The sequence below is a fragment of the Budorcas taxicolor genome, chromosome 22 (genome assembly GCF_023091745.1).
Source record: "Budorcas taxicolor isolate Tak-1 chromosome 22, Takin1.1, whole genome shotgun sequence".
Classification (NCBI taxonomy): domain Eukaryota; kingdom Metazoa; phylum Chordata; class Mammalia; order Artiodactyla; family Bovidae; genus Budorcas; species Budorcas taxicolor.
In genome coordinates, this window is record NC_068931.1 from 42,469,674 (window position 1) to 42,484,343 (window position 14,670).

Sequence of the window (14,670 nt, forward strand, 5' to 3'; positions counted from 1 at the left end):
TCTGTAGTGGATGAGGTGTGTGCACCACTGTGGAGACAAGCCCGCACAACCCCAATCCCACCTTGGAAGGATGCAAAAGGTCCGCCAAGCCGCCTGTTTCTAGCCGGGGGTCTGAGGCCGGAGGTCTGACCCCAAGCTGCAGCATTGTCTGTACCCTGCACAGCAGCTTCCTGCCTACAATGCGCTTCCCTTTTCAGACGGGGACCAGCCTGATTTGGGGGTAGGAATAGGCCTTTGCTTCTAGAATCACTTCCGATGACATATGGAAAAGCGAACATGGGGCTGAGACTGGTAAGCGACCTGGGGGTACACTGAAGCCACCTCCCCACCGCACGAGGAACTGCGGGAGAGGCGGGCTGCATGATCAGACCCTCCTTCCGTCCGACTGCCTGTGTCCAGTGCGTTTAGGCTTCAAAGTGCTCCCCGCAGATCCCGGGTGGACAACATCCCCTTTACCGAGGGGGATGCAGTGTCCAGTCGTGGGCCCCCGCCTCCGCGGGCCGCACCGGTCCTCCCTCCACCCCGTGGGCTGCGAGCCGGGGGCCGGGGGTGGGGTAAGCTCTCTGGGGAGCCGGGTCCGAGGCCGGGCTGGCCGGAAGGAGGAGGCCGGGTGCCAGGACGCCAGCGGCACGCGGGCGGGGGCCGGGGGCTCACGCCGACAGGGGCGGTCCTGGGAGCCTGCCGGCGAGGTTCCCCGCACCCCCGGGAGGAGCCGGCGGCGGCCACGTGACCCTCGGCGCGGCCAGAGGCCCAGAAATAGCAGCAGCCGTGGATCCGCCCGCGGGCGGCGCGAGGGGAGGCGGGGACCGCAGGAGCCGGCTGGCGGGGCGCGGAGCGTGGCGGCCCCAGAGGATGCGGAGCCCCTGCCTGGCCCGGCCCCGAGCTCATGATGGCCATCCGAGAGCTCAAAGTGTGTCTTCTCGGGGTGAGTCCTGCGCCCCTGGGGCCGCACGCCCCCCCTCCCCCCAGCGCCCTCTTAGTCACCCTCCTCCCTGCGCCCTCCTCGTCCCCGCTTCCCCGCGCCCCCTTTTCTTCAACTTCCCCCGCCCTGCCCCCCAACCAGCACCCCCACACACACGACGTCCGTGCGCCCCCGTGTCCCCTGCGCGCACCCCCCTCGCCGGCCCGCTCCCTGTCCCGGCCCCGCCGGGTCCGGTCCGAGCCTCTCGGGTGCTTCCTGGCTCGTCCCCTCGCCGCGCCCGCGTTCCCGGAGCCCTCGTCCACTCGGGCCGCGTCGGGCCGGGGACCCCTCCGCGGTGACACCATGCCAGGACCCCGCCTCCGTGGGCTTTCTCCTTCGCCTTTAATAATTTCCTTCCGGCGGAAACTTTAAGTTACTCAGCCAAGGCGCGGAATCCTTTTGCCTCCTGGGGGCAATTAGTTTATTTACTTTTTTAAAAAAGAAAACAAAACTCAACCCCGGGTGAAAAAATGCGCGAGGGGACGACCTGGCTGGAACGTAGAGGGAGAACGCACCGTAGAAAACTTTTCGTGCTTCGGATCAGGGCAGGACGACAGAGTCCTCCCCTGTCCCCACTTCCCCTCCCGAAGTGGGTCCTTCTGAGCCCAAAGAAATGTGGAAGAAGCCGGAAACAAAGGCAGACACAAACTCCCCAGTGGTGCTGACCTGCCCCCGGGGAGTGCTCAGGGAATTCAGCTGGCGTTTTGGATCGCTGGCTCCTGGGTACCCACACCACATTCCGGAATTGCTTCTTTGGGAAGAGCTGGTTTTCAGCCCTGGTTTTAGCAGCTTTTGGCACAGACGCCTAGTGTTCAGCCCTTGGCAGTTCTGGTCTCCCAAGAAAACAGTTTCCGAAAAAAGCAGCAAAGGTTGGACCGGCTCTGTTTATATCAAAGCAGTGCTAACTGGTCTGTCAAGAGGGGTGTGCAGAAGCAGATAAAGAAGCAATGGTTCTAGGTTAGGGCCGGATTGCCCCGGACCCTGAGGCTGGGAAAGATTGAGGGCAGGAGGAGAAGGGGGTAACAGAGGATGAGATGGTTGGATGGCATCACTGACTCGGTATGAGTTTGAGCAAATTCCAAGAGATGGTGAACACAGGGAAGCCTGGCGTACTGCAGTCCATGGGGTCACAAAGAGTGGGACACGACTGAGGGACTGAACAGCAACAACAAGGGGCTGTCTGGACTCCCTGGAGGCCCTCCTGGAATGTGGGGAGGTCTGGCCTCACTGTCCTTTGCTAAAGTCCCATTTACACTAGGTTGTCTGGTTGGCCTTGGTCTCCTGATTCATCCAGGGGCGTCAGGCAGAGGCCCTCCCTCCTCTGTGCCTGCCCTGGTGTTGGGTCACAGCCTGGATCTGGTGGATGCTGTCCCGGCCTCCCTCAATTGACCTTTGTCAGAGTTGAGGGGTAGGTGTCACCTACTGCCGGACTCTCTAACATAAGCCAGACACAAATTCCAGGAATCTCGTGTTTTCCTCCTGAGGAGTCATTTCAGCCTCCAGGAAGCGCTTCAAAGACTCAGAAGATCGGGTCCCCAGGAACCAAGAGGCAACTTTGACGTGTATTGTGTGTGTCAGGGTTGGCCTTGTGAATAAATAAAGTCAGAAATTATATGCTTGTCCCAGCACATGAATTATGTTCAATTTTTTTGCTTATAGCTAAGTCTGTTTCCTCCTACAATCAGGTAGGGAAAGCCCTGATCCGAAGCAGCAAGCCTGGGTTCTTATGCTGTCCTGCTCACTGGCTGTGCAGTTCTGGAAAAGTATCTTGATCACAGTGTCTGTGAAATGGACGTGATAACATTTTCCCGTTTAAGGCAGAGGACTAGAGCAGACAATCTCCTAAGATACACAGTGCCATTTCTTGCTACCCTGTGACTCCAGGATGATTATTAGCAAGCCTGGGAGATGAGAAAGCTGGGGGAAGCCCCTGCACTTCTGTTTGCCTTGTCTCTAAGGATGGAATGCACTTGTTCAGTGGCTTCCAGGAGACAATGCCTCTCCTTGTGTGCTGGTCCTTTGCAGAGGCCCAGAGGTAGGAGGCTGGGTTTGAAAGAAAAGAACAGCCCCACAGTTCAGGAAGATAAATCTGAGCAGATGAAGACTTTGAAGTTTCAATCCCATCATACTGTATCTGTGGACTTCTTTTTTTGAGAGGCTCTAGGTTTTATTCTTGTTCAGATCAGAAGCCATTTATTTGAAATCTTGGAAAGGGCCATTGCTCTTATTATCACACTGAGTAATGTTTCTGAAGTCCCCCGGTTTGGCTGGTACATCCTGTGTGCGTGGCAGCTAGATTCTCAGCTGCTTCTCAAGCAGGGAGATGCTCTGGGTGAGATGGCACTGGTGGTGATGGTGGTTTAGTCACTAAGTCCTGTCTGGCTCTTTTGTGACCCCATGGACTGTAGCCCGCCAGGCTTCTCTGTCCATGGATTTCACAGGCAAGAATACTGGAGTGTGCTGCCATTTCCTCCTTCAGGGGGTCTTCCCTACCCAGGGATTGAACCCATGTCTCCTGAATTGCAGACAGATTCTTTTATTGCTGAGCCCCTAGGGAAGCCCTGAGATCGCACTGGGTGTGGCCAAAGCCAATCTAACTGCTGGTTTGCTCTCTTGGCAGATCCACAGGGGAGAGAATCCTGTGGATCCGCCCCTGGAAAAGAAATTCAGTGCCAAGCTCACGGTCCTCTCAGAATTTTAACAGGAGCCCTGGTTCCTCTCTTCTTTGTATGGGAGGCCTGTCTTTTGTGGATGAAGTCTTGCATGTAGTCAACACTCAGCTTCCTATTTTCAGCCACTGCCACACCTTCCTGAAATCTCAAGCCCTTGCAGCCACGCCCACTGCCAGCATCACTGTCTGTCAGTCCAATTGAGCAGGTGATGGGAGTGGGACCATTAAGCTGCTGCCTTGCTGGCTCACCCAAGAGGCAGAGGGACAGGTCCTTTAGTGCCCCGTGATTGTCTCTGGCACTCAGCGATCACTGGGCGACCTGTTTCCCACTTAAGGCTGTGGTTGTGGTCAGCTTGGGTGGTGCAGGCGTACCCTCCTCTGAGCTAAAGGTCCCCACGTGGGTGAAGATTCCTGTCCCGAGGGTCACTTGCAGCAGGTGGCAGCGTGGTGTGCCAGGTGGCATGCACCTGTGCCTTTCAGAACCCTGCTGTTAGGCCCTGGGGTTCAGAACCCTGATCTCACTTCTCTTGGTGCGTGCTCCCACATGGAACCACAGCCATCTGTGGAGCATTCCCCGAATGCTTTGTGCTCTTGGGAAAACGAAGGACCGAGAGCGTGGGGTTTATTTAGGCTACCTGTTAGAAATTCTTGGCTCTTGTTGTTTCCATGGGAGGACTTGGGCATATTTCTCCCATGCCTTCATGAGTGCCCTTCCCTGGGATAAGCTGTCTTGGGATCGAGCTGGGCAGCAGACTGTCCAGGTTGGACTCTTAGGACCCATGAATCTCACTCTTGCCAATTAAAGTGCCAGTCTTCCCGCTTTGTGAATCTCAGTTAGTATTATGAAACACGTAGCTAAAAAACAACTCCATTAAAAACAGCAAAGTATGTTTTAAAAAAAACTAACAAAAACAATATTGAGGCAGCAGCTGTTCCAACCCCAAAAGTGGAAAGCGTCCCAGTTTGCGTTTTTAACACACATCACCACGTGGCAAAAAGCAGGAGGGGAGAGAGAGAGAGAAAGAGGAGGGGAAGGAGGAGTAGGGCCAGGGGAGGGGGAGAGGCGTTTCTTTTCTTTTATTATTTCCTCTGGGTGTGCACGCTTAAAAACTGCTTCCGAATGGAATCCCAAAGAGATTTATATCTGGACTTCAGTTGTCTTGACGACAGTTTAGAGATTTCTGCCACTTCCTCTGCAGCCGTCAGGGGCCTGGTGAGCCCTCTCCTCTGGCCTCTGTTCGAAGAGCAGGCAAGTCCCTGGGATTCGCTGTGACATCTGGGCGGTGAGGACTTTACCAGAGAGGGCTGAGGGGTCCCTGGGGGCACCAGAACCCATGATGCCTCTCACAAGAAGCAGATCAGCCTGAGCTGTGGACCCTGGCCTGGCTGGTCTGGGTGAGGGTGAGCACCCATTACTGACAGTGTTCTGTAAGGTGATGTGAACGTGTGGGGTCCTCTCGGAAGGAGCGCATGCATAGCATGGGGAGGAGCCGCCATCAGCATTGTCTAAATCTGAGGTTCTGTTGGTGGTGCTGGTGCTAAGCTGTTCAGTCGTGTCTGACTCTTTGCAACCCCCATGGACTGTAGCCCATGAGGCTCCTCTGTCCATGGAATTCTCTAGGCAAGAATACTGGAGTGGGTTGCCATTCCCTTCTTCAGGGGATCTTCCAGACCAGGGATCAAACCCGAGTCTCCTGCATTATAGGCAGACTCTTTACCATCTGAGCCACCAGGGAAACCTACACGTTAAGGTACTAGGACGTGAGGAGATTTGAGCTCAGGCGTTAGAAAAGGTCTTCAAGTTCACTTGTGTCCGTCGGGTTAGACTAATGTCTAACTTACTCCACTTCCTTTTGTCTGAGTTTATATAATTTGTCACATGTGTTTGAGATTGGAATAGGCTTTCCTTCCCTCGGGCTTCCCTGGTGGCTCAGAGCGCTGGTTAAGAATCCGTCTGCAGTGCTGGAGACCTGGGTTTGGTCCCTGGGTTGGGAAGATCCCCTGGAGAAAGGAACAGCTACCCACTCCAGTGGGTACTAGGGGTGAGTGAGATGCTGAGCTCACCCGCCCACCTGCCCAGTTCTCCTCAGGGCTCCAGGCCCGGTCTTTTTCCATGAGCACTGACCACCTCCTAACAGACCAGATGATTTATTTTCCTCACTTGAGTGCTAAAGCTGCTGAGAGTCGCGGGTGTCCTCAGGAGTTTGTTGGCAGAAATACAGAAAAGTGGGATTTAACATCAGGGTCCCCTGGAGAGCTTCTCCCCGCAGAACCTCCAGGAGTCTTTTCTGATCAGTTTCCTTGCTCCTGAGGCCCAGCCTTCTCGCAGTTCTCTGGAGGTCACCACTGCGCCTTCTGCTTACTCCAGATCTAACCCAGAATGCAGCCTGGGCCACTTTCAGTCTTCATGGAGGCATCCGGATGACTCGGGCTGGTAGAATCCAGGGGAGGTCACATCCCTCCTGCTTTCTTTCCTTTGAGCAAGATCTAGGGAGCTGGATCCCTTTGTATCAATGGTCTGTGTTCTTCTAGAAGAAACAGACACCTGAGTTTTCCAGAATAACTTCCTTTCTGCTCTCATGGAGTCGCTAGTCTAATGAGGACATGCAGATGAGATGCCCGGTCCTGAAAAGTGCCTCTTCACCAGCCAGCCCTGGAAGGGGAGGAGAAAGAAGGGATGGAGGGGGAGGAGAAGATAAGAGGAAAGAAGTATGAGTGAGGGAGTAAGAGGATGAAGACCTAGGCTTACGCGTGTGCGCGCGCACACACACACACTGTCACATAACATTTGCTCTCTGCTGGCAAGAGAAGAGAGCAAAGCCTTTCTTGTTCTCCTCCCTCCCTTTCTTATCAAACAACTGGCCAGGGCATTTACATTTATAGCAAGCTTAATTAAGAAGTCGTTCTTTGTGTGTTTTTGAAGAACATCTCAGCATCAAAGCTAAATACTTCACAGATCCCTTTCATTTTAGGAGCTAAGATACTTTCTAAACTTTTTCATAACAACCTTCTGAAAAGCTACTTTTTTTTTGTTCATTGTCTGAGTTCGTCTTCATTGAATTTTGAATCTAATGATGAGGTTGGGGAGGGATTAGGGGTGAGATGGCAGAGATGGTGTCCTCACCAGGATGATGCCTTCAACCTCGTCTCTTTATAGGACATGGAACTGTACTGCCTTGCCCCGGTCTTGTTGCCTCGGGTGCAATGGAAATCCCGCAGCTGTGAAGACAGCATCCCACCTGACCTCCTGCATCTCACGGCCACCTCCTGGTGGTTCTTCTCTCCCTGTCTTTTATGTTCAGATGACGCCTTCATTTTATGATCAGCATCCAGCCCTCTGTCCTGCCCCCTGGTTTTCTCTGTGCTTTTCAGCCCCACAGTCTTCCGTTGTGTTTCCTTATTCTGTCCACTTCTCATGGGTTAATCTCAGTCTGTCCTTTAAAGAGACACCAGGGCTGGGCTCTTAGAGGAAAATGTTTCTGACTCTGCTTTCCAACCCTCTGAGCAGGGGGGTGTGCTGAATCCCAGCGAGTGACCTTTTCTTCCGCTGCCATTACAGACCAGAAACCCAGCCAGCTCACCCTGTGGGGAGTAACGCAGGCATTTCATGAGGCTTCTTGTTTTAGTTTTTTAAAAGGGATCTATATAAAGTAAATGGGGATTTCACTAATGGAAGAGTGCTGTGGGGATGAACAGAGACCCTTACAGGTGTGTGCATGTAGGCAGGTATGAGGACTTGCCACAGAGCTGGGGTGCTGAGGGAGGCCCTGTCCCTGGGTTTCCAGCCCAGCAGGGTCCTTGGGCTGGTAGAACTGGAAGGGGGAGGTGAAGTAACAGCACCAAGCGACCCCTGGGATGTCACATGACGTCATGTCACATGACACCCAATTGCCAGGTAAGGGAGTGGAGCTTGTAGGGCCTTAAAAGGGCCTCAGAAGCACAGCCCAGAAAATATTTTTTTTTAAAAAAAGACATCGCTTTAAAAAGATGGAGTGTGTTATTTCTAGATCTCCATCTCAGGTTAGGTTAATCTTAGTAAGATAACTAGTAGAATCTTTTTTCAATAAGAATAGAAATATTTTTGAAACTCTTGCTAAAGTTATAATTTATGATTTGAACATGTTGCTGCTCTTGATGTGAATTGCATGTTTGTGCATTTTACCCCTGTCAGCCCTGTGCTTCCAATTTGTTAATGATAATTATTGTGTCACAACTAACCACATGCACACCCTTAGTCTTGCTTGTGAGCAGTGTATTTACAGATGCTCTGCTGGTGTCTTCTCTGTATGTCCTTGACTTCTTCGTTATTAAAATTATCCATGGGTAGAAGAAAAACAGTAATTATAAACTTACAAGCACCATAATAATTTGCAGTTGCCCTCAGCCCTGATCACAACAACAGCGACATCAGTAACATTTGAGGAAGATTGAACACAGGCCTGGAATTGAAGCCAAAATTTACTCTGTTCTTTCTCAGGCAGGAAAGTGCTTTGAGAGAGTTGCGTTGAAATAAACACATTACCCTGTGTAAACTAGCTAGCTAGTGGGAAGTTGCTGTATAACACAGGGAGCTCAGCCTGGTGCTCTGGGACAACTTGGCGGGGTGGGATGGGATGGGAGGTAGGAGGGAGGTTCAAGAGGGAGGGGAACACATGTAAACCTGTGGCTGATTCATGTTGTTGTATGGCAGAAACGAACACAACATGGTAAAGCAATTGTCCTCCAATTCAAAATAAATTTAAAAATTTAAAAAAAGGAAAAAAAGAAAAAGGAAAGCACTTCAGAGTGCCTTGGATGAAGAAGGAGGTCTTGAAATTACTCTAGTTTATGAGTATTTCTGTAATCAGGACAGCTGACATGTACCGAGGGTAACTCACATGCCAGACACCGTGCTGAGTGTTTTGGCTTTCTGTTGCTTTGTGACAGACCGCCCCAAACTTAGTGCTTAAAACAACAATTTGTTGTTCCTCCTCACCGACTGCTCTGGGAGCTGACTGGGCTCAGATGGGCAGTCCTTGCTCAGATGGTGGCCGGGGCTGGGGCCGAAGTTGCAGTCGCTTGGGATGGGCTGGCTGCCCCCGCTGGGTGACCAGACATCTGTCTTCACGTGGCTTCTCCATGCCGTCACGTGGGCTTCTTCACAGTGTGGAGTCTCAGGGCTGTCAGACTGCCTCTACGGTGGCTTGCCATCTCCAGAGAAGGAGTTGTAAACTCAGGTTTTCATGCATGACACACAGTGAGTCCAAACAAACTGAAATGTCAGAGTTTGCAGCAGAGAAAGGGGTATTGCAGAACTGAGCAAGGAGAACAAACAGCTCATGCTCAAAAACGTCTGAACTCCTCAATGGTTTGGGGGAAGAGTTTTATAGGAAAATTTGGGTAAGGGCAGGAAGCAGGTTGTGTTCCAGGAATCTTGTGCTCAGTCTGAAGTTAGCATCCTCCACCTGGGTGAGAGGATTTTGAGCATGACCTTGCTAGCATGTGAAATGAGCGGTAATTTGAACATCTGGCAATACTTTGGCCACTTGATGCGAAGAGCCAACTCATTGGAAAAGATCCTGATGCTGGGAAAGACAGAAGGCAAGAGGAGAAGGGGGCGACAGAGGATGAGATGGTTGGATAACATCACCGACTCAGTGGACGTGAGTTTGAGGAAGCTCCGGGAGATGGTGAAGGACATTGAAGCCTGGCGTGGTGTGGTCCATGGGGTCACAAAGAGTCGGACACAACTGAGCAACTGAACAACAACAACAACATGGATGGAGGCCTTAGTTCCTGCAGAAGAGCTCAGAGATATTTCCTGTGCATCCCTGGAGGGGGAACCAGGACCCTGCCCAAGCTGCACTGCCATTTCCTGTGTGCTTTCCTTTTGTTTCTGCATCTCCTCCCTTCCACAATTAGAAACTGCTTGAGTCTGCCCTTTGGAACTCGAGGAAGGTCTAGGAGGCCGAAGCCTTTTTCCTACAAACAAGAAACGGGGGACAAAGAAAGGCTTTTGTGCCCACGTGGGCCCCACAAGGTCCTGCTTGGTTTCTGTTCCATGAGCTTTGGGTGGATGCTAACAGGCTCCTTGCTCATAGGTCACAGAATGTCATTTCTGTCACATTTCACTGATCGGGTCAGACGGCCAGCCCAGAAGCAAAGGGAGGATTAGACTCCATCTCTTTTTCAGTCTGTTGGACTGCATGAGCGTTTCACCCATATCATGCATTAAAGGAAACTGAAGCTCGGGGCCAGGTAACAGCACAAAGACTCCCAGCTGATAATAATAATAATAATAAGTGAGCTTTCGAGGATTACAACCAGCTCCACATGACCCTGGAACCAGCGGATGCAGCCTCTTTGCTGGGCTGAAGACTTTCTCAGTCGCAAATTACTTGTTCAGACTGGCATGTGGCACAGTAGAATGGGGTCACAAAAATAAAGAAATAAAATAATGCATCAAATTGAACCAGGTTTGAAGTACTTCCCTGGATAAGAAAGTGAAAGTGTTAGTTATTCAGTTGGGTCCGACTCTGGGCGAGCCTATGGAGTGAGTATCCTCCCTGAAAGAAAAGGCAGATACCCTCAGTGTCAGGGTTCTGGTCAGGGTTGGGGAGGTGAGATGACTGGCCTGAATGAGCTGTGAAGACGTGAAGTGGTGTCTGCAGGGAGGCCGGGACACATGCAGGACACACCGTGCTTGCGACAGTGACGCCGGCCCGCCCTGGGTTCCCTCAGCGCCTCGCAGGGGCAAACACCTGCATGCAGAGCTGTTGCCTTCAGCCTTGGGTCAGCCCTGTGTGGCAGCCCCTGCCTGCGTTTTGTGGTGTGAGATGAGCTTTGGTAGGTCCCAGGCATCCCAGACATCACAGGGCTGTGTGTGCAGAGGGACCTTGGGCTCAGCTTTGTCCGTTGCTCTTTTTCCAGCTCGTGTTCAGGAAGCCCTGGATTCCAGGCCTTTTTTTTTCTTCACTCCCTCAGGGGATATGTGTTAAGTGCTATAATTGTTTCAGAAAGTGTTGGTTCGCAAACTGTGATCAACCTGCTGGATGGTGGAGCTGTAGGCATTAGGAGTTTCTAGGGCTGCAATTCAACTGTCTTCACAGCTAGATGGGCCTCCTGCCAGCTGAGCACTGTGGACGCTGGGTCACCCTCGGGTCGGCAGATGTGGCTTGCTCTAGCTTTGTCACGTCCTGGCTCAGTTCCCCTGGGAGATCACATAGCTACTGGGGTCCAGATTCCTGCTTTGTAAACTGCTGGCAGTTTGCACAGACAACCCCTCTGACTCGGCCTGGGGTGTCATGTTGAAAAATTCTCTTACCTCTTCTTCCAAAAACCATTTTACATCCTGATAATCTTGAGGCTTAAGAGAGTCTAAGTAGGTTCTTTGCACAAGAGGATCTCTAATTAAGTTTTATTTAATCTGCTTAGCCATGGGATCTGGCAAGGCATAGGTGATAAGTAATAGCTTTTGATTTACTGTGTGATATTGTCATTCTTTTCATGAATTTGACCCAAATTGTAACATACTCTTTAATTTAAAAAAAAAAATTTGACATTAACACTGAATAAGTTTAAGGTGCGAGCTCAGTTGCTCTGCTGAGTCCAACTCTTTGCGACCCCGTGGACTGTAGCCCACCAGGCTCCTCTGTCCATGGGATTTTCCAGGCAAGAGTACTGGAGTGGGTTGCCGTTTCCTCTTCCAGGGGATCTTCCTGACCCAGAGATTGAACCCGAGTCTTCTGCATCTCCTGCCTTAGCAGGCAAATTCTTTACCACTGAGTTTAAGGTTAGGTGTGTATACGCTTATGTGTTGTATTATGATTGCTGATGTAGTCATATTTGTCACATTGCATAATTATAGTACAATTTTTGTCTATATTCATCATACTGTGCCTTAAATCTCAATGGCTTATTCACTACTTGTTACAACTTTGTGCCCTTAACAATAGCAGTCTTACCCCTGCCCCCCTGCTGAAGCCCCATCCCCTGGTTACCACCATTTTACTGTCTGTTTTTTATAGGTTTAACTTTTTCAGGTTTAACATTTAAGTGGTAGCACCCAGTACTAGTCTTTCTCTGACTTATCTCACATAGCGTCATGTGCTCAAGGTCCATCCATGTGGTCACAGATGAGAGGATGTTTTCCTTCCTCAAGGCTGAATAATACTCTTTCATCTGTTTGTACTACATCCCTTTTATCCATTCATTCGTTGATGAGCGTTTGGATTGTTTCCATATCTGGGCTCTTGTGAATGATACTGTGGTTAACATGGGGTGCAGATATTTCGTTGAAATCCTGTGTTCATTTCCTTCAGGTATAAGCCCAGACATGGAATTACTAGAGCATATTTTAGATCTATTTTTAATTTTTTGAGGAACCTCAATATTGTTTTCCATAGTGTTGGACCAATTTACATTCCCACCACAGAGCACAAGGGTTCCCTTTTTACCACATTTTCACTACAACCTGTTGTCTCTTGTCTTTTTGGTGATGGCCATTCTAACAGGTGTAAGGTGATATCTCATGGCGATGTAACATGTTCTTTATATTTTTGTACTGAAATGTAAAGTTCTTGTGAAAAAGCTCACAGGTCTTATGGTGCACAATGGATTTTTACAAATTAAATGTCCAGATCTAAGAGTAGAATATTCCTGGGAATTCCCTGGAGGCCTAATCGCTAGGATTCTGTGCTTCCATTGCCTGGGACCCAGGTTCAATCCATGATCAGGGGACTAAGATCTCACAAACTATGCTGCTGCTGCTAAGTCGCTTCAGTCGTGTCCGACTCTGTGCCACCCCATAGATGGCAGCCCACCAGGCTTCCCCATCCCTAAGATTCTTCAGGCAAGAACACTGGAGTGGGTTGCCATTTGAGGCATAGCCAAAAAAAATTAAAAACCAGAATATTCCCAGTAAGTGTTTATGAATGATTTTCTGCACCTTTACCAACACTGAATATCATCAAAACTTTTTATCTTTGCTGATATTATAGATAAAAGATGATCAGTTCAGTGCAGTCGTGTCCGACTCTTTGCGAGCCCATGAATTGCAGCACGCCAGGCCTCTCTGTCCATCACCAACTCCCGGAGTTCACTCAGACTCATGTCCATCGAGTCAATGATGCCATCCAGCCATCTCATCCTCTGTCGTCCCCTTTTCCTCCTGCCCCCAATCCCTCCCAGCATCAAAGTCTTGTCCAGTGAGTCAACTCTTCGCATGAGGTGGCCAAAGTACTGGAGTTTCAGCTTTAGCATCATTCCTTCCAGAGAAATCCCAGGGCTGATCTCCTTCAGAATGGACTGGTTGGATCTCCTTGCAGTCCACCTGTTCTAATTTGATTTCTTTAATTATGGATGACTCTGAGCATCTTTTTATGTTTATTGACTAGCTATATTTCTTGTTACCTACACATTCACATCATTTACCTAATTTTTATTGGGTTATTTTTCTTTCTGACTTGTGAGAACGCTTTGTACATTAAGAAACCAAACCCTTAGTCATTTGTATTGCACAAGCCTTTCTTCAATTTGTTGCTCTCTAGTTTACTTTTTTTTTTACTGAATTAAAAATCATATTAATATTTTAAACTCTATATTTAGTCAAATATGTCAATATTTTCCTTTATGGTTTTGGTGTTTATGTCTTGCTTAGAAAGTGCTTCCATATTCTAATATTGTAAAATTTTAACATATTTTAATTTTTCTTTTGTTCATTCATAGTGTCTTAAATTTTTTTAATTAAGGAATTTTTTTATCATGTGAAATTTATTTTGGTACAAAGAGTCAGGTTGGGATTCAGATTTTATTTCTTTACTCCAAATGTCTAGATAGTTGTTCTAATGCTGTTTATTGCTTAATTCATCATTATTCACGGGTTTGACATGTTATTTTTTACCATAAATGAAGTCCTCATATGTATTTGGGTCTGTTTATGGACTCTGCATTGTGCTACTAAAACATGCACTGATTTCTGAATCTTATCAGATTCAGGAAAATTTAGAAATCGTGTGAAGGAACCTGCTTTGGGGTACTGAATGGTGCACGGGTCTTGGACATCCAGGGCTGCAAGTACTATCTAGTTGATTGGTTTGCTCATGGAACAAATATTAATATTAATAAGCACAAGCTTTACTAGGTGCTGAGTGTATTGTGAGTTTTGTTCATCTGTGCCAATGTTCATCTTACTGAGAATGATAAGCTGGAACATTGCATATATGGAACTCATTCAGTGGTTAGTGGAAGATGCTTTAATGAGTGAAAAATCTGAGAGGAGCTAAAGGGAAAGAGTGATGTTGTGAGCTGAGCCTTAGCTGGGTGGTACCCATCTCTGAAGTGCGATGGCGTCTGTGTTTGGACCAGTTTTAGAAAAATACGTAGGCGAAATGATGAGTTAACAGTTTCCACCATCTACAGCACTGGGGTATTTTCCATGCTGTGTTTCTTTTTTTTTCCCCCTTCAGTATGAGTGGGATTACTTCTGCTGGAGTTAGTCCAAAAAGTGCTGTGTCAGTGGGAAAGTTAGGGACACATTGAGCTTAATGTGTAACACAGTCCGCTTAAGATGATCCTGGATCCTGGATCCTTCATCTCCCACGAATAGAGCAGGGCTGGAGTCCTTCTTGTGACCGGCTGAAGCTTTCTGATACCTGTGGTGATGGACTGTAGGGCATACTCTCCGGTCAGTGAAGCAATGACCCTGCATCACAGTGGGTCCAGCCCTGCTTGTTGCCGCCCAGGAGGGGCAGAGGCTCCTTTCAGAAGGACACTCTTCAGTGTCAAGTGTGAATCCAGAGGTACAGGTTCTTCTTCTTTCTAGAAGTCTGATTCCTCCTCTCTGCCAGGAGTCCCAACCTGAACCCAAAGTGTCATCCCATTCTCCTGGGCTCCCATCCCTTCCAGGAGTCGCCGAAGAGAGGTATGGTCCCAGTTCCTGGGACCATGGGCTGCCACCTGCCTCCCATCTGGCAACCTCTGCTCCTGCTCTGGGGGCGGATCCACATGTCCTGGGTGCTGTGTCCCAGCCTCTCTGCTGCCGTCCCCTCCTCTGTCGTTA

At 49.4% G+C, this 14,670-nt stretch overlaps 1 protein-coding gene across 2 annotated transcripts in view; it reads left to right on the forward strand.

Annotated features, from left to right (window-relative positions):
- Nucleotides 1–790: 790 nt before the first annotated feature.
- Nucleotides 791–14,670, forward strand: part of RAB31 (RAB31, member RAS oncogene family) — an 81,032-nt gene continuing 67,152 nt past the window's right edge. For both annotated transcript variants that reach the window (XM_052660277.1, XM_052660278.1), the window contains exon 1: nt 791–925. In XM_052660277.1, coding sequence (XP_052516237.1) covers nt 887–925 — 39 coding nt within the window. In that variant the 5' untranslated portion in view covers nt 791–886. The remainder of the gene's footprint in view (nt 926–14,670) is intronic.